The sequence below is a fragment of the Zalophus californianus genome, chromosome 14 (assembly GCF_009762305.2).
Source record: "Zalophus californianus isolate mZalCal1 chromosome 14, mZalCal1.pri.v2, whole genome shotgun sequence".
Classification (NCBI taxonomy): domain Eukaryota; kingdom Metazoa; phylum Chordata; class Mammalia; order Carnivora; family Otariidae; genus Zalophus; species Zalophus californianus.
The window spans coordinates 10648320-10667750 of NC_045608.1; the positions used below are offsets into that span (position 1 = coordinate 10648320).

The following is a 19431-nucleotide window of genomic DNA, read 5'->3' on the forward strand; positions in this document are numbered from 1 at the left end:
AGTGCTCAATAAAGGTTTATTACATTAAAAATACATCACTGGGCCTTAGGCACTAAGGGCTCGGCCCCGAGTGGCCACCACCTCTGAACTCAGGAACTGCCCAGAACACATGGAAGCAGCAGCAGCTGAGTGGCCACCTTGGGTTTTGGCCGTCCTGACCTTGCTGGCAACCCCCCGGCCCCCACGCGCCCTTGAAGACCCTGTGTGAAAGGCTCCACCTCGGGCAGAGGCGGCCACTGCCCTGTGTGGCCAGGCAGCACCCCTCTTTTGCAGGGAGCTCCGCCAGTGGCCGGCACAGGGCCAGGCACGCGGTGGCACTTGGGGACGTCTGCTGACGTCCACCCCTGCACCACGTGAGGAGCCAGGGGGCTGGGTCACATGCCTTACATCCTCTTCCTCATCTTGCCCTTCTTGGCGTGGACGCCCCGGCCGAAGGCGCCCCGCTGCAGCTCCTGGGCTCGGCGCCGGTTGCGGGCGGAGAGCTGCTTCAGGCCCCCTCGCTGCAGGAAGCGCAGCTTCTGCGCTCGGCGCCGTTGCTTCAGAATCTGCTGCTTGGTCTTGAGCTCTGAGCGCACGCGGCCTGCAGGGGCGCCTGGGGTGCGGGGCTGGGACGCACCTGCCAGGACAGGGATGCAGGGAGCTCAGCCTTCCAGTCCACTCCTAGGGCCTCCTCTTCCCAGGAGCCTCCAGACCGCCCTCCCCCCACCACCACCCTGCTCCTGTTCTGGGTTCACTGCTGTGGCCCCAGGGTCTGGCTCATTGTAGGTACTCAATAAAGCTTCTGTAGTTTGCTGTCGTGGTCAACAGCATGGACCCTCAAGCCCACACTGCCGAAGTTCAAATCCCAGCCATGACCTCTCGGACCTTGAGCAAGTCACTTAACTTCTCTGCGCCTCTGTTCCCCACTCTGAATCAGAGATAACAGCACCTACCTCACGGGTCCCAGTGAGGAGGAGGTGAGGAGGCGTGTTACCATGCTCAAAACAAGAGCCAGCCCAGAGTAAGGGCCTCCTAAGGGCACTATCATGGTTACAGACCGTCCAATGGAGATTTATTGAGCATGTGCTCTACGCCGGGCACTGGGGACCCAGCACTGACTGAGAAAGACTCCAATCCCTGCCTCCACGGACTGCACGCCCTAGGCTGTTAGCTTAGCTTCCTCGGGCAGGAGAGAGGTCAGAGAACGCCAGAGAGGGGAAGGGATGTGCCCAAGGTGACAGAGCAAAGCGGCGGCAGCAGACGTCAGTGGCCCCGGCCCAGCCTGCTCTCCCAGATCTCTGGGAGGGCACTTACCCCTGCCTCCCTGGCTCCCCACTAAGTCCTGGGTGCCCCCTCCTCTACCACGTCCCCTCTCCCTGCCTGGCTCCTCCCCTCCCGCAAGAGTGACCTTTTCAGAGCTCCCACACAGATGATCATTAAGGCAGCCCCAGCTGTCTCCACGGGGGCCAGGGCGCCTGACAGGGACCCATCACCTCCAAGGAGGACAAAGCACAGACGGAGAATGGCTGCTCCTTCCTGAAGCCCACAGGCCATCCTCACCCCCTGGCCCAGCAGGCCCAGAGCAGTGGGTAAAACCGGGAGCTGAGCCGTGAGGGGTGCGAGGCCCAGGCAGGGCACGTCCACAGAGGCACAGAGAGATGGAGACAGAGACAGAGACACCAAGACGGGAAAGAGAGACTGGGAAGGAGAGAACAAGGACTGGGAGATGCGTGTGTAGAGAAAGGAAGAGAATGATGAGGGAGACAGATGAATACAGAAAGGAGACAGACCAAGACACGGGAAGAAAGGAGACAAAGAATGAAATGATGAGGGGGACAGATGGAAACAGAAAGTCTGAGAGATGGGAAGAAAAGGAGACAAAGACAGAATGAGGAGAAAGGCAGAGAGAGGGAGTGACAGAGAGGAAGCTTCCAAAAAAACCAGAGACAGAGACAGACAGAGAGGGAGAAACGGAAGAGACCTAGCCAGAGAGGAGAGACGCTGAGGGGAATGGACAGAGCCCGTTCAAATCCCACAGCAGCCTGGCACCGCGGAAGAGCTCAGCCCCACCAGAGAGAACCAAGTCCCTGGATGATCAAATGGACCACGTGCCAAACTGCTTTGAGGACCATTACCTTGGCCTCTGCCCCGCTTCCCACCTCTTCGCTCTGGGCCTCGCTGGTGGGATGTTCCTTCGTCTTCTGAGTCACGATCATCGATTTTCTGTTTCTGTTTCCACTTCTGGTAGCTGGGAAGCCGCGCGTTAAGGAGGCTGTGTGCGGGGCCATGATGCCCTAGACACCACTGGGCGGGGAGCAGGTCCCGCACCCCCTCCAGCGGATACAGGTGCCACCTCCAGGGGGTGGGGCAACAGAAGGTGCTCGGCCGCGCCCCCACATCCAGAGTATGCAGGGCCAGAGGCCGCTGGGCCCCACCCCAACCCCTCGCCCGCCTCTAGGGGGTACTCGGCCCCGCCCCCGGGCCCCGCCCCTCCGGATACAGGTCCCGTTTGTAGGAGCTGCTGACGTAGTGGCCACTCTCGGTCTTGATCTTTTTCTTGTCCTCCGGTCCCGACTGTCCCACAAACCGCTTCTTCTTCCGGTCCCTGCGGGAGACAGAGTTGGGAGAGCTGATGTGGCAGGAGGTGGCCTGGGGCACCTGTTTCCTCCCCACCCCCTCAAGGGAAGCAGCCCGCCCATGTCTGGCATACAGCAAGTGCTCAATAAAGGCCCGTTCCCTGCCCGCCTCCCCTCTTCCTGGCAGCCCAGGTCTCAAAAGGTGGTGTGGGGGTCACTAGGAATTGGGGGGTCTGGATCAGGGTTGGGGGCCTAGCAGGGGTGCCCAATCCTACTCTGCCACCTCCTGGCTCTGTGACCCCAGGTGAGTCACACCATTTCTCTGGAACCAGAGTCGAAACGGGAGAGATGGGTCATGAGCTCTGTCGAGAAAGGCGAGCTAGCAGGAAGGACAGACGGATCAAGATCCCTGTTGTGTACGATCAAATCAAGGGACAGGATGTGGTGGGGGGGGTCACTGTCCTTGCTGTGTGCGATCACATGGGACAACACAGGAGGGCTCACAATCCATGCTGCACACAACCAGATGGGGCTGGTGATATTTCCTGCTCTAGGGGAACAAACGGGAGTCAGGACAGACAGGGGCCACCTGTCTGCTGCGTGGAACCACAGGGCAGGCAGGGGTGCATGCTCACTTGCTCGTTTGCTCACTCACCACTTGAGCTGCTGCCGGCCCCTCATCAGGTTCCGGGCTTCGTCCCCCATCAGGTCCAGGACAGCGCCAGCCACCTGCTGCTCGAATGCCCCCCCGTCCCCACCGACGCTCAGGCTGCAGACGAAGGGTGGGGGCACACCACAGGGTCAGTGGAGGGCCCGTCAGGCCCCACCTGCCCCACCCCAGGACCAGCCAGCCACTCACCCCCGCTCACTGTCGAAGTCCTTGGGCCGGTAGGGGATGTAGAATTCCTGGTCCCGATGCCAGGCCTCCTCCCTCCGCCTCTTGGCTCCCCGGTCGGGTCCTGGCTGCGGCCGCTTCCGGCCCATGACCTCCGTGAAGACATCCTGGCAGACAGAGGCCTGGCGTCACACCCACAGCCCCCAGGGAAGCCACTGGCCTCTCCACTTGCCAGTCCAGGTAGAGTTAAGGGCCAGTGGCTTCCAGGACTTTAGAAGTCTGGTGCTTCCATCTGCACCCTGTTTCCTCATGTGCACTGCAGGACAACCTCGGCCCCAGCGGAGCAGGCCGGGTGCAGGAGGAGGGGGCTGGGGGCCAACCGGGGTGAGACCCACTTGCCAGCCCCAGGCTGGTGCCTCAGGCTGTGTGACCAAGGCAAGGCCCTGCCCCTTTCTGGGCCTGGCCTTGCTCTATACAGTACGGACTAGTCCAGGAGTTTTCACCTGTACTTTTTGGCTACTGAGCCCTCGGTGCAAATCAAATACGAGAGGAATATCCTGGTAGATGCGCGGCCCTGCCCACCAGGCAAACAGGGTGCCCGCGTCCCCCAGCCTGCCTTCCGGGACGAAGGCCCCGTGTCTGAGGCTGCCTGTGTCATGCCTTCGCTGCTGCCAAGAGTCCCTGCTCGGCCCCTGTCCACCTGCCCTCGACCTCAGGCTGAGACTGTCATGGTGAGGAGGACAACAACACAGCCGCCACCGGGGACCCTCCAGCGCCGCCCTGAATCTGCCCCATGGGCCCTGGACCTGTGCCATAGTCACTTGGCCGCAGCGCCCTAGCCCACAAGGTTCTGGAAACGAGCTTCCCTGAAATTCACTTGGCAGCAGAAGCCGAGCCGACATGAGGCTGCCTAGGTTGGGCCTGTCCCCTCGGTGTGGGGACTGGCACGGCACACCTTGTGGGGGGACCCCCTGACGCATCTGAGGGCGGTGACACCCCAGACTCAACGTTGTGTCATATCATACACAGTGTGCCCACCCTAAAGATTCTGGATCCTGAACATCTGGCACTGGGGTTCTGGGCAAGGGACACTGGAGCCATACCGTGAGCCTGACGGGAGGTGGACACGGAGTCCCGGCATCCCCCCCCAGTGACCGCTCAAAGCCCTGAGGGTAGCCCCCCCCCCCCCCGCCCGGCTCTACCCCCAGGCCCAGCCTCTAGGGTGGCCAGAGCGGGGCCCGTACCTCCACACTCTCTCCCGCTGCCTCCTCCTCCTCCTCAGGCTTCTCTTCCTGGGGTGCTGAGCAGCCTGGGGCGGGGCCAGCTGTGTCCTCCTGCCGCTCCTGCCGCCCCTGCCGCCCCTGCCGCCCCTGCCGGAAGCTGGCGATGGCCTTGCGGTCCTTTTGCCGCTTGGCGCGCATCACCTGGCTGCTCAGGTCCCGGCTGGAGGCATTGATCTCAAAGATGGTCTGTGGAAGGAACACACGAGTCCTTCACCCACTGGCCTCCTCCTTCCCAGCGTTGCCCTCACCAGCCTGGTGGGCTCCCTATGGCATTCCTCCCCAAGTCCTTTCAACTCTATGAGGCGGGTACTCTGGTTACCTGCATTTCACCGTTAGAAAGGAGGCCCAGAGAGGGCAAGCAGCCAACCTGAGGTCACACAGCTGAGACAAGTGAGAGTGGCATTTTGACCCTGGTTTACCTGGCTCTGAAACCAGTGTTCTCTACCATGACCCTCTCCAGCTCCTCTTCCCTGATACTGGCTGCCTGGCAGCCTCGCCCACTCCCAGGGAGGTCTTTTTGTGCTTCTGTGCATGCCTGGCACAGGCCCCAGATGGAGTGCCCAGTGGGAGTCAAGAGGGGATGAAAGGTGATGGAAAGCCAGCTCCAGGCCGCTGACAGGCCCGGCACATGTCACTCCCCTCTGTGAGCCTCAGTCTACCCCTCTGGAAGCGGCAGGAAATGGCTACCACATGGGGCATCTGCTGCAGGCCAGCAGGGACGGTTCTAGAACAAGGGGCATCTCTTGAGATGCTGGTGAGGCAGAGCCGCAAGCTCAGAAGAAAAGCCCCGCTGGGGTCCTGCTTGGGGTCAGGAGCTCAGCCAGAGTCCCGGCTCCGAGGCAGCCACCGTGACCCCCGGGCACCCGCGGGCTCTCCCACCCCCTTACTCACCGCCCGTGAGCGGTAGTTCTTGATGCTGTCTACCAGCTTCAGCCGCTGCAGCTCCTTCTCCTCGAAGTGCGAGCCTGGTGGGGGTGGGGAGGAGGCTTGAGGCCGGGGAGGCTCCGCGGGGGCCCACCTGCAGCCCACTGTCCCAACCCCCACCCCCCGCAGGGACTCACTGAAGAGGGGGTGCAGGCCCAGCCCTGCGAGGTCCAGCTCCTTGGCCCTCTTGATGGACTCGGGCGAGGGTGCAGGCCGGGAGCGCACGTACTGCTGCTGAGCGTTGTCGGCCACCCGGCCCAGGCCCCGCAGCTCCAGCGACGCCGCCAGGGTGCTCTGCAGGCCACCCTCCTCGTCGTCCACCACGCTCTGTGGCACCCGGCCCAGCACGCCGTCCGCGCTGACCGCACCTGCCAACACACATGGAGTCCGTCGGCGGCCCGCAGCCGGCCCTCCCCTCCCAGGCCCCCAAATCATGAAATAATCCCCAGTTATGGAGCAGCTGCTCCGGCCAGCCACTTGACCGAGCTCGACCGGGCACCCACAATTACAACCCAAGAGCCACTGCCTGTTTTCCTGAAGATCGTTTTCTATCCCCGTTCCTACTGTCTTTAGCTAACTTTGCACCAGAATGGCGGGGTTGAGGGGCTGCCATGGGGCCTATGACCTGCGGAGCCTAAGCCACTCGCTCGCTCCATGCTTTCTGCTGACTCTCCCACGAGACCACTGAGTCCCCACAACAACCCCACATTCCAGAAGAGGAGACTGAGGCTCAGCAGAGGTCCAGTGTTGCCCAGCAGTTGGCTTGCAGGGCGGTGTCAGGATACAGCCCCCGTATACTGGGTCAAGAGCCTGGCTGCCCACCTCCTCTGCAGCAAGCCGGTCCTGGGCCATGCTGCCCACCCTGACTAGTGCTGGGGCAAATGCAGGATGGCCTTCCCCTAACAGATAACTACTCCATGGCTGGCTTCTGCTGGAACACTGCTGTGGGGGCTCCTTCCCTCTCTCTGCCGCTCCCACCCCCACTGCTTGGTCTCAACCTGGGAGGTCTGCCGAGGGCTCCAGAATCTGCATTTGGATAATGGGCCTGGTGGCTGAGCTGCAGGTGCTCCCGACGCTCTGAAGCACGGATGCAGCACACAGTGGGGTGCTCAGTGAATGCGTGCAGGGTTGCCCCGAGTGCAGGCTCCATTTACACCTGGCCTCCTGAATCTGCGCTCCCACCTCACCTCCCTGCTGAGTAATAAGCAATGTGGGATGAGTGGCTTGGCCTCACCTGTGAAGCAACCCTCCCTGTGTTCTCAGATGGACACGGGAGACAATGTGCACTAAGGGCTGGACACACAGCAGGACCACGGGAGGAGGCTACCATGATCGCCGCTGCCCACCCCAGGCAATCCCACCCCACAGAGAATAAGGGGAAGTTCTGTGAGCTCAGCCTGAATGAACCTCTGCTTGCCTGGGCTGCCCCGGAAACTTAGTCAAGGGCAGGGTCTCAAACAGATGCCCGCAGGGGCCAGACGAGAGGCGCAGGGGAGGCAGGGGCTGCCGTGAACCCCGGGGGCCCATCTATCCCGGGCACATGGCCCACACCGCCTGTACGGCGACCTCAGGAAAAAGCAGACTTAGCAGTCAGACCCAGCTGTTTTCCAACAGACATGAGGAATCTGGATTTGTATGTGAAATTCTGAGTTTAAAATAATGGGGCTCTTACCCCGGGGTCAAATCCAGCCCTGCCTCCTCCCAAAGCCAGGACAGCTTCTCCCCGACCTGCACCATGAGCTCCGCAGTGGACACACAGAGATTCCTGCTCCAGTGCGCCGGCCTCCACTCACCTGAGGCCCCCTCATGGGGGCGGGCAGGGGTGAGGGCGCGGCCGAGGAACAGGTGCAGGTCCAGCAGATAGGGGACCTCGTCTGGGGCCACTAAGGAGTAGGCTGTGCCGCTTCGGCCAGCCCGGGCCACACGGCCTGTGGAGAAAAAAGTTCAAGCTGAGGACAAGACAAAGGACCCTACAGCCCAGCGTGAGTCCCGCTGGCCTGACTCTAAGGGTGTGGGCCAGGCCAAGGCCACACCTCGCTGAGCTGCTGTCCCTGACTGTAAGAGAAGGGGCACCAACGGTCACCAGGGTTCCCTGCACAAGCGTGTGAGCCCACACCATGCTCTGTGAAGTTAGCAGAAATAAAGATAAGGCTACCTGCGCTCCTTATCAACACCCAAAGTCTTCGGCATCCCCATTTTGGGGGATTTTCCCCAAGGAAATAACCAAGGCTCCAAAGATTCACGTTCAAGGGTGCCTACGGCAGTGTGCCCGAAACAAGCCCAAGCTGGAAACCACTTCGAGACTTGACAGAGGCCTGGCTAAATGACTTAGCTGATGACCACATGGTGGGAATTACACAGATGAGGAAAGGGGCCAGCAAACTGTGGCCAGTGACCAAAGCTGGCCCCCTACCTGTTCATGTCAATAAAGTTTTATAGGCACACAGCCATGCTCTTTCATTTACAAATTTTCTAAGGCTACTTTCGAGCTACAGTGGCAGAGACCAGGGAGATTATATGCCCTCAAAGCCTAAAGCATTTACTATCTGGCCCTTTACAAACAGATTTGCCAACCCGTCACACAGTGATGTTTAATGGTGAACGGAAAACACACACAACATAGGCTGACACAAGAAAAAGGTGACAAGAGAGAATGTCCAGCGTGGTTCTAATTCTGTGTTAAGGGAATCCAAGTGTAACGTTACCTTTGGCTTGTTTCTGCATTTGCAACAACAAAGTGTCACCACATTTGCAAGATTCGTTTGGGGTGGTCTGACTCACACTGTGGGTCACAGAGCACATGAGAAACTCCCTTTGCCGGGGGGGGGGGGGTCTGTGGACCCCTCGAGAAACCCACAAGCCAGCTCTTCCCAGAGCTATATGGACATGGCAAGGGCAACCAACAGGGAGCCAAGGCCCCCAGACCCGCAGCCCGGGACCCGGATGGAGGCCTCCCACATGCCCCGACTGAAGGTGGAAGCAATTCTCCCGGGGCCCAGCATGGGCTGCCAGAATTTACTTATTCAACAATGTTCAATCATATGGAACCTGCCCGCCAGATTCTATTCTCATGGACGCGCATTTAGCTTATTTGTATTTACAAATGAAGCACATAGTTATGACTTAAAAAAAAAAAAGCAAAGAGAATAGAATGGTGGTTGCCTAGGGCTGGGGGAGGGAGGCCAGGGAATTAGGGTTAACAAGGACAGAGTTTCAGTTTGGAAAGATGAGAAGGTTCTGGAGGTGGACAGTGGTAATGGCTACACAACCCTATGAATGTACTTACTGTCTCTGAACTTATACCTAAAAACAATTAAAATGGTAATTGTGCGTTACGTATGCTTTTTACCATGATTTTTAAAAAGGCAGCAGTGACAAGAGCCACACTAAAATGATAGCCGTGCCACCAGGGAGGCAAGGAGGGATAGTGGTGAAGAGGGGGTTCCAACCCCAGCTGTCCCACTTTGCTACCTGTATGACCCCCAGCCAGTTATGAACCTCCTTGGCCTCAGTTTCTTCATCTACAAAATGGGCTGATGATGCTGGCACCCACTACATAGAATGGTTGTAAAGATGGAAACAGCCAGTAAAATGCTCTCACCCAGGCCCAAGAGGCGCACTGGGGGCGGGGGGGCGGGGGGACGACACACCAGTTGCTGTCATTTCACCAATGACAGGCACGTGGCTTACTGCCTATGTGCTTTGCTTCATTTTCCAGTTTCCCTACTATGTGCGTGCCTTAATTTTATCCCCGAAAAATGACAGAGTCCTTGGCCTGGGAGGGCAGAGAGGAAGGTGGGCCCCACGTGCTGACTCGACTAAGTCAGGCGCTCCTTCCTGTCTGCCCTGGACGAACAGGAGGCAGAGGGGTCCATGTGTTAGTTCAATCTTGCAAAGGTTTAAAGGAAAGGAACTAAAAAGACAGAGTTTCAGGGAGAGGTCTGTGAGGAGGAAGGGGGGTCAGGGGACATGTCCTCGGGCCCCAGGACAGGAAAGGGAGAGAGAACCCAGGAGAGCTCCAGAGCTGCTCAGAGCCATGCGAGTCATGCCTGGGCCACATCCCCCAGAGACTCGACCTTATGGGGCCCTTCCCCAGGCCTCGATGTCTCCGCCTGGAGCACCGGACCCTGCACCCTCAGCTCCCACCCTGGGCCAGCTCCAGCCCCGGGCTCCTCACCCACGCGGTGCAGGAAGAGCTTGCCCTTGGCAGGGAAGCTGTAGTTGATGACGCTGTCGAGGAGCGGGATGTCTAGGCCGCGGGCTGCCAGGTCGGTCACGATGAGGGCGGAGCACTTGCCGTGGGTGAACTTGGCGAGGTTGATCTTGCGGGCTGTCTGGTCCAGGGCACTGTAGATGTGGGCGCAGCTCACCCCCTGCGTCGTCAGCAGCTGCTCAGAGTGAAGACAAGAGGGAGGGAAAGGGGTAAGAGGGCTGGCAGGGGACGGGAGAGAAAGCCAGGACACAGACGGCAGGGGTGCCAGGATGTGGTGGGAAGACCGAAGGTTCTAGAGTGGGGGGCGCTTCCGGTCTGAATCCTAGCTCTGAGGGGTAGCTGTGGTGTGGTAGCTTCGTCGGTACGAATGAGGTCTCTATCACCTCCCACCTCTCTGCGGGGCTGGAGGAGTATCAATGCAGAGGTCTCCCGTAGGGACACCAACCTTATCCTGCCTCTGCCACTAACGGGCTGCGTGACCTTGAGCAAGTTACCTAACCTCTCGGTGCCTTTGCTTTCCTCGTCTGTAGAGCGGAGGAGACTAATAGCTCCTTCTTTGTGGCTTTGTGACGAGGACTGAATGAGTTAATATGTATACAGAGCTGAGCACAGGGCCTCGGACATTAGAATTTTTTTTTAAATGTTTGATTTATTTATTCATGAGAGTCAGAGAGAGAGAGAGAGAGAGAGAGAGAGAGAGAGAGAGAGAGAGGCAGAGGGAGAAGCAGGCTCCCTGTGGAGCAGGGAGCCCAATACGGGACTTGATCCCAGGACCCTGGGATCATGACCTGAGCCGAAGGCAGACGCTTAACCATCTGAGCCACCCAGGCACCCCGGGCCTCGGACATTAGAAGTTCCGTGACAGTGTTAACTGCTCTTTAAAAATTACTATTTTGGTTTTATTCATCAGTGATCCCAGCAGCTGCACAAGGAAGCACCGTTAAATGCACAACAACCACAGGAAACCCAGTGAACTGCATCCTCAGATAACAGACCCCAGGTGTGGCTGCTCTGGGGCAGGCGGAACGACTGGCAAAGGGCCCTGGCAGCCTCTGGGACACCCGGACTGCCCCATGCTGAGGGTCCCAGGCATATGCGTATGGAAAAACTCCACCACGCTGCTCCCGGAAGCTTAGGACACTTTACCCAGCTTCCAGCTTGCAGGGCACGCCTCCATTTTAAAACGTGAGATACACGGGACACTGAAAATCTACAGAAAATGGCAGGATTGGGGGCGGGGGAGGTACTTCTAAATAACCTGGACGTAGGGGAATATCAGAGGAATCGAGACTAGGCGTGAGTTGATAACTGAGTACTTGGGAGTTCGTGATGCTGTCTGCTGACGTTAGTGTGTATTTAGAATTCTTTTTTTTTTTTTAAGATTTTATTAACTATCTGAGAGAGCGCGCGCACTCGAGAGAGAGCCAGAGAGAGAGAGCATGAGCAGGGGGAGGGGCAGAGGGAGAGGGAGAAGCATGCTGAGCAGGGAGCCTGCCCCGGGGCTCGATCCCAGGACCCTGGGATCATGACCTGAGCCGAAGGCAGACGCTTAGCTGACTGAGCCACCCAGGTGCCCCTGGAATTCCTTATGATAAAAAGTTAAAGAATAAAAGAGGACCAGCCCTGGCCAGGCCTGTGTCCAGCTCTGGTACTGCCCTCTGGTGGCCGCACCCGGAGCCGCAGCTCCAAGCTTGCCGCAGAGGAGGTGGTGGTCCCCAGGAGGCTGGCCCAGCAGCGACTTCCCCAAGCTGTCTCCCTCAGGGCGCCCCCTACCTCGCTGATGTACTCGGCGTGGTGCTTCGTAGCCACAAACACCACCGTTTGGTCCTGGGGCCGCACCACGGTGCGCAGCAGGTGAAGCAGCACGGCAGCCTTGGTGTCCTCGCGCACAAGGAAGAAGGAGGTCTGTGGGGAGAGGGGCCACGGTGGGCTCACAGGGCCGTGGCTGCAGGCTCGGGAATGGGCACGGGGGGAGCCTCACCTTGAGCTGCTCGTTGAGCTTGGCGTCTACATCGAGCCGGATGAGCACGGGCTCCGTGAGGCCTGCGGTTGGCACAGGGAAGGTGTGGGCGGGGCGGGGCGGGGGGGGGGGGGCGGAGGTGGGTAGTCACGGAAGGACGAGCCCCCCAGGCCCCTAGTCGCACCCCGGCTCACTCACCCGCGCGGGCGAACTCCACCAGCAGTTTGGGCAGCGTGGCAGAGAACAGAACGGTCTGGTGGCCCCCAGGGAGGCGGCCGATGATTTCCTGCAGCTGCTCGGCAAAGCCCATCTCAAAGAGCCTGGGGGACAGAGGGCGGGGGTCGGGAGAGGGGCTTCTCCAGCGAGTTCCAAACCCGTGGCCCTCGCCCCCCGCACACTCTCTGCCACGTGGACTGGTATGTGTCCCACGTGGTTCTTTACCTCACTTTTTAGCTCACTTTTTCTCTGTGTGACCACCACATGCCCAGCAGTGATGACCTAAAAACCTTGAGTCTGTTCTCAGTTACGCGGCTCCGTGTCATGCTGAAGCCCTCCCTCTGTGCCAGGCACGGTTTGAGGGCTTTCTAAGCACTGACTCTCCCAGCACCTGCCAGTAGGGGCTAGTGAGTCCCCTGTCTGTGGATGAGCCCACCAAGGGCCACAAGCCCTCAGATTTGCCCAAGTTCACAGAGCTGGGTTGTGATCCCACCCTTGTCTGGCTCCAGTCTGGTGCTCCCAGCTTTGTGCTACTTTGTATGTCTTTGAAATCATGTGTTTGTTGTTTTACTGTTTCCTCCCATAGCCCTAAAAGGAAGAAATACAATATACAAACACAAAATAAAAACTGTTGGTGCAGGCAGCTGTGAGCCCCGGTGCTGCCTCAGGTCTGTGGCCCACGCTGGGGGAAACACTGCTTCGAGCGCAGCCACGCAGGTCTCTCCTGGCCAAGTCCTTCTTCCGGGTCTCGGGGCCAACCTTGGTGCAGGTGCACAGGGGAGTGCGTGTGGTCTTACCTGTCTGCCTCATCGAACACCACGTACTCCACACTCTGCAACTTCAGGTTCATCTCCACAGCCACGTGCACCAAGCGCCCAGGGGTAGCAATGATTCTGTAAGGGGTGTGCAGGCCAGGTCACCCGGGGGCCCTGGCAGAGCCCTCCTCACACTTCCCAGGAGCTGGCCGTCGGGGAAGAGACCCCAGGCCGCCGTCCTCAGCCCAAACTCACATGTCGGGATTTTCATGCAGGGCAGCAAACTGGTCTTCCATCCTAGGGGGAAGAGGAGGTGTCAGCTCGACACACAGGCCACTTTAGTCCCTCTCCCTCTCCAGAACCAGGTGGCCAGGTGAGGCCCACACCCCGCCCCCAGGCTCCGAAGTAGGGAAAGGCGATTGCCGGGCTTCTGGGCAAAGGCGCTGCCCTGACAAGACACGAGTTCAGACATAGAAGGACTGATACCACGAAGACTTCCCCAGAGACGGGCTCAGCCCCGGAACTGCCCCCACCCCGCCCCTGCTTCTAGTGCCACCTACCAACTAACCCCAGGACCACCAGCCCCCCAAGATCCCAGGCGGCCTGGATCTCTCTGTCCTTGTTCTTAAACGCCCGGGCACACGGCCCTGACTCCGGTCCTCCTCTGAAACCCCCTTGGGACGCCCACGGGAGCCAGGATTTTGAGTCTGGCCTAGCCCCGGGAGGCATTTCAGACAGTCATGGGCTCCAGAGACAACAAATTACAATGCAGGCAACGGAACACTTAAAAGCCAAACATTCTTCTCAGAATCCAAAGTGACCGGTCACAGTGACATTCCGAGAGAACAAGAAGGAAGGGGCTGCCCTGGGAGGGAGAAGCCTGTGGGACAGGGCAGGAGACTGGGTTCCAGTCTTAGCTCGACCACCAACTCGACGCGCAGCCCTGGGCCCATCACGTGCTCCGTCTGCTCATCCGGGGAATAGGTATGGTGCCTGCCACCCCAAAGACGGGACCAGTACAGCAGGAAACCCTACATTTTTCACATCTGAGCTATCACAAACTTTACTCCTTGATTTCTGTGCGACAGCTCACTGTTAGGGGTATGTATTGAAACAGGTACAACCGCGCTGCCTGAGCGCTGACCCTGTGCACCACCAGCTCCCCTAGGAGCACCCGAACCCATTGGCAGTCGTGTGGGAAAGTCCTGTGGCATTTTACTGCATTACTGCATGTTTCCCCTTCTCTTTGGGGTGCGCAGAGCAGCACTGCTGTTCCTAAGCCGCCCAGGCTCAGTCGATCCCCCGTGGCATGGGGCAAGGGGGCTCTTACTTGTCCCCACCCAGGATCAGGGCGGTCCTGAGGCCTGTGAACTTGCCGAGCTGTGCGGGGGGGGGAGAGGGGGGTGGGGGAGAGAGAGAGAGAGAGAGATGACTTAGCCCGCACAGGCCTCCCTGACCGGCCCCAGCTCAGCCCAGCGGCCCCGGCCCCAGCACACCTCCTTGGTGAACTTCATGGTCTGCAGGGCCAGCTCGCGGGTGGGCGAGAGGACAAGGGCACGAGCCCCACTCTGGGCGCTACGGGTCTTGAGCCGCTCGAACATAGGGATGAGGAAGCAGGCCGTCTTGCCGCTGCCGGTCCGGGCCATGGCCACCACGTCCTTGCCATCCAGGATCACCGGGATGGTCTGGAGGGAAGTGGGTGGGGGAGGGGCAGGGTCCGCTCCTGCCCCCTGCACCACACGATCCAGAGCACCGAGCCCCCAGGGAGTGGGCAAACTCGGGGTCTCGGTAAGTGGTTAGGGGTCTGTTGCCCAGTCCTGCGCCCATTCCTGCCAAGCCTTATTTGTACCCTTCCAGGGATGAGCAGCTCACTATTCCCAACCCTTTCCACAGCTGGAACACACCCCTCTTTAGGTAAAGCCAGACTCTAACTCCCTGTCTGATCCTCCTCCTCGGGACCCCAGAGAATCACTGTCCACCTCTTGGCTAACTGTCTGAGGACAACGCTCACGACGCAGGGGTGATAACGGGGTGCCTGCGAGCTGCCTGGGCAGGGGCTCAGCAGTGGGCAGCCTTGGGGAAGCTCAAATGGCAAAGAGGCCAACTTTCTCCACCTGGGAAAAGGACCAGCTGTGGGGGGCTTCAGCCAGAGTCAGGGGAGACAGCTGTGACAGCCCAGACAGGGGGTGGGGATCGCGAGGCTGGACAGGAGGGCCAAGTCGGTCATCCCTTCCTCCCAAACCCCATTAACCTTTCCCCGTCTCATACCTTCCTCTGGATGGGTGTTGGCACCTTGTAGCCCTTCTTCATGATGCCCTTGAACACCGGGTAGCTCAAGCCTGGGAGAGAGACACATGGATGGTCAGGGGGAGGGCAGCCCCCGCGGCACACCGCGGAAAGCCAACCAGGACGGACGACCGTGTCATCAACGTGAAAAGCAAGAAGAAAAGAACGGCGACAGAACAAAACTTAGGAGACAAACCTACCCCCTGGGGGGGACACACCTCATGTGGATTCTGACTTGAACACACTCGTGAGACAACTTGGGGTCTCAAAGTGGCGGGGTCTCAGCCCTGCTGAGGATCTGTGCCTGTTGCAGGCGTGGTAAGGTCATGTGGGAAGTATTCAGGGATACCGAGAAGGGATGTCTGTGATTTGCATCAGAATCCTCCAGGATGCTGGGGACAAGCTGGGGTGGGGGGCGGTTTGTGGAGGAAACGGGACAGTTGACAATGGCAATGGGTACAGGGAGACTTACTGTTTTCTATTTTTTTTAAATGTTTGAAATTTTTTTTTTTTAAGATTTTATTTATTTATTTGAGAGAGAGAATGAGATAGAGAGAGAGCATGAGAGGGGAGGGTCAGAGGGAGAAGCAGACTCCTCGCCGAGCAGGGAGCCCGATGCGGGACCCGATCCCGGGACTCCAGGATCATGACCTGAGCCGAAGGCAGTCGCTTAACCAACTGAGCCACCCAGGCGCCCTAAATGTTTGAAATTTTTTATAGCTAAAAGAAAAGGGTGGGAAGTGGCCAGGGCCTGAGATGGGCGTGCGTATGGGTGCTGACGAGGCACGTGGCCCTGTGTGGGGAAGGAGGTGGCCTTTGGATACTGAACCTGACTTGGCGTTATGGAAATGGGAGGCCTGGGGGCAGGATGCACCTCGGTTGTAGCTGCTTTTTGGTCAACCCTTCATCTTTATGATCTGGAAAGGTGAAAAGTAGCCACGTGTAGATGTTTTTATTTGCTTTTTCTCTAATTATTGATAAAAGTTTAGCAGTTTTAATATATTAATTCGCCATCCAAACTCCTTTTGTGAGTCGACTTTTCATTTTCTTCACCCAGTTTTCCATCAGGGTATCTTTTTCTTACTGATTTGTAAAAGCTCTTTGTATACTACAGATGTTCATCCTCTAACTGCCCCCAAAGTTGCAAGTACGTCCCTGATACAGCATTTACTTTAACTTAGTTTACACTGTTTTCCTGTAAATATACATCTAACTGAAAAAAAGTTAAATTAGACAATGTTCAGATCATACTTAGAAAGGGCTTTTTAAAATTATAAAAATATTCATCTTGATATTTAATCTTTGTGCCAGATGCTACTAATTTGTAAAGAGCAAGAGAGTTCATTCAGCGTTCCTTCCCGCTAGCCAGGTGTCCCGATACCACCCACTACTTCACCTTTCCTCCCTCTCCTCTGAAATGTGTTTTGTCCTGCAGTAAATCCCTGAACGTCCTCACCTGTTCTGTCGCCAGCGCTGCCCTGAGTCTGCTTTATCTGCTCTCTCACTGGGTCAGTCCTCAGTCTACCCGATGCCTACCACAGAGCTGGGCCTCAAGCAGACATCAGTACCAGAGCACAGAGGGCATGATGAGCCCCTGCTGTGACTCCCCCAAAGTTCTCGGATGCCTGGCTCACCCACCCATGGACTGGAAGCCTCCGGACTTCTTCTTTTTCTTGTTCTGGGCGCGTACCATCTCCCGCGTGTCTGGCTCCACGTCTGAGGTGCACTCCGAGGTGGGGAAGGTGGGCAGGGGTCTGCCAGGTCCCAGCTGGGAGGGAGGAACAGAGAGGCAGCGTCACGCCAGGCACAATCAGACCACTGCGGGAAGGGAGAGGGACTATCTTGTTGTGGGCACCCTTCCATTCAAGCCGATGATGCCCCCACCAGATCACGTGACTTCTCTGCTAAAGGGCTCCCCATGACTGGGCCCGGGCAGGGCAGAGGGTCAGAGAGTGGGCCGTGCAGATAGACTGCCTACGTTTCAATCACTTGCCAGTTGTGAGACCTCAGGCGAGAGACTTCATCTTCCCGAGTCTGTTTCCCCATCTGGGAAACAGGGATGACAGACAAGAGCGTTTGTCTCACAGCGCGTGTGAAGACTAAATGGGTAAGTGTAAAGCCTAGATCAGCACCCAGCACATAAATGGTGGTACTATCATCACTGTCATCCTGGTCTATCATCCAAAACCCTCAAAATTAAAAACTCTAGAGGGCCAATCAAAGCATGTACTGTGTGTGTGGTACTAGACTTCTCCAAGCTGCCCTGTCCCCCTCTCCCAAGCCCCCTTCTGAGCCATCACCCCTCCCAGCTCTGCTCTCTCTAGTGCAGCCTCCTTCCTGCCTAGCCAGGACCTACTTGTCCCAGCATGGCTATATCCAACCCAGATACCTCCTCTGGGGAGACTTCGCAGACCACAGAGCTGTCCCCCTTCCTCTCAGAAATAACACTTACGGAGCACCAATTCATAATTATGGTTAAAACTTCTGTGGCCCTCGCTCTAAGCCAGGTGATGCTCTGAGCATTCATATAAAATTACCCCGCTTTTAATCCTCACGGCTACTCTATGAAGTAGGGACTATTAGTTTGTCCATTTTACAGAGAAGGAAACTGAGGCACAGAGTGATGAAGTAACCTGTCCACACTCACACAACCAGCAGGGATTTGAACCGTGGCTTCAGAATCTATGTTCTTTCGTCTGTGACCCTCTGTGGCCCCCTACAACTGTCTGGGTGAGAGCTGCAGTGTTGTCTAGTGCAGTCTGTGAGCTAAGAATGGATTTTATACATTTAGAAGATTGTAAAAACATCAAAGAAGACAATGACTTTATATGGCCCCACAAAGCCTAAAATATTTACCACCTGGTCCTTAACAGGAAAAGTTTGCCAACCTCTGTTCTAGACATGTGAAAACAAAGCACCTGGAACCCACTGGTGCCCCAGCAATATTTACTGAAGGAGTAGAATGCGTGAACACTGTAATTTAATCCTTTCATGAGTCTCTGAGGCACATATAATCCTCTGTCTTGTACACATGTGTAAACTTCTGCCTTCTACAGATGTGGCACAGAGAGGTTAAGCAACGTCTCCAAAGTCCCACAGCCAGTACAGGGTTGGGCCACATTTGAACACAGGACCGCACCAGGGCAAAGCTCGTCATCGGAACCATATCCGTGGGCTCTTCTTTGGCACCTACTACCTTGCCCTCCTGTGCTTTAGCAATTTCTCCACGTTTACAGAGCACCTACTGTACGCCAAGCACTGGCTCCCTTGGGGTGGGGAAACATAATCAGATCCAGTCTGGTCCCTGACCTGGAGAAACGTAGATCCCTCTCTTCATCTAAACACTCACTCTTTCATCTACCTACCCAGACCCACTCTGTGCCAGGCACCGGCTGGGCACAGGGCTGTGGGAAATAATGGGCTTTTAGCTCTTTTGCCCCCTTGGTGCTCACACCCGACCCTCCACCTTTTACATATAGTTGGCACTCAGTAGTGGAAACAGCACGGGCCCTGGAACCAGAGATTTGAATCCTGGCTCTTCCGCTCACAAGCTGTGAAGTCTTGGTCAAGTTCCTTAACCCCTCTAGACCTCAGGGTCCTCTGGAAAATGGAGATGGCAGCACTTAGCTCACAGAGCTGGTATGAGGATTACATGGTAAGGCTTGTAAAGTTCTTAGCGTGGAGCCTGGCACATACTAAGCGGTCAGCAAACGCGAGTTTAATTTACTATTAGTTATCCAGGGTCTTGGGGGCGTCACTCTCAAGCCAAGGGGCCCGGCCTCCGCTTAATTCAACCCGGCAAGAATCCCCCAAACTCTTGGAAGTCAGTGCTAGGGCACCCGCACTTTTCATTGGACCAAAGGGAGCTAGGACCCGCCCCTTGGGCAGGAGGTAGCCAATGAGGGGCGACGACCAAAAGCCGGCCAGGAAGGCCCGAGGGCCCCGGCCCCTGAATGCAGAGGCTCTAGCGTCGGCAGCCGGGGCGTGACGGGCACGGAGACACGTGCTCAGGCTGGCGGTCCTGTCCCCGACCCCCAGCCAGCCGACCTCTCCCCACCCTCAGCCGTGCCCACTCCCCAGCTGGGGAAACCGAGGCCGCGGGGCGATGCGCGGAGCCGGGGCCCGGGCTCCTAAGTGTGCCCCGGCCCCGCACTCCTACCTTCTGGGCCCGGGCGTCATCTTCCGCCTGGATCTCAAACTCGCCGTCCTCCGAGTCGCTGCTGCGGGCCTGGGAGGCTGCGCCTCGGCGCTTCCGCAGCCCCTTCTTTTTCCTCCACTGGGCCATGGCAGCGCGGGACCGAGGTCCGGCCCCCGGGCGCGTGCCGGCCGCCATGCGGGCCCCGGTGCAGGGAACCGGGGAGGGGGCGGGGCCTGCGGGGACGTACCAACGGCACGGCTGGGCGG

General features: G+C 57.9%; 1 protein-coding gene across 3 annotated transcripts; it reads right to left on the reverse strand.

Moving 5' to 3' along the window:
- Nucleotide 1: 1 nt before the first annotated feature.
- DDX54 (DEAD-box helicase 54) lies at nt 2-19379 on the reverse strand. 3 transcript variants are annotated; one of them, XM_035724034.1, is made up of 21 exons: nt 19187-19270; nt 17006-17073; nt 16666-16795; nt 15010-15080; nt 14238-14426; nt 14072-14121; nt 12997-13038; nt 12784-12879; nt 11969-12090; nt 11792-11853; nt 11584-11715; nt 9775-9985; nt 7391-7525; nt 5735-5965; nt 5565-5638; nt 4635-4859; nt 3415-3557; nt 3211-3324; nt 2480-2584; nt 2115-2227; nt 3-616 (listed from the first exon to the last, which is right to left on the reverse strand). In XM_035724034.1, exons 3-21 carry the CDS (start codon nt 16718-16720, stop codon nt 384-386), a joined length of 2403 nt encoding a protein of 800 aa, XP_035579927.1. In that variant the 5' UTR covers nt 16721-16795; nt 17006-17073; nt 19187-19270; the 3' UTR covers nt 3-383. The 3 variants fall into 3 exon arrangements, with proteins under 3 accessions (XP_027432907.2, XP_035579927.1, XP_035579928.1); XM_027577106.2 differs by lacking the exon at nt 17006-17073 and having other exon boundaries at nt 2-616; nt 19187-19379; XM_035724035.1 differs by lacking the exons at nt 3-616; nt 2115-2227; nt 2480-2584; nt 17006-17073 and adding an exon at nt 2607-3105 and having other exon boundaries at nt 19187-19379.
- Nucleotides 19380-19431: the final 52 nt, after the last annotated feature.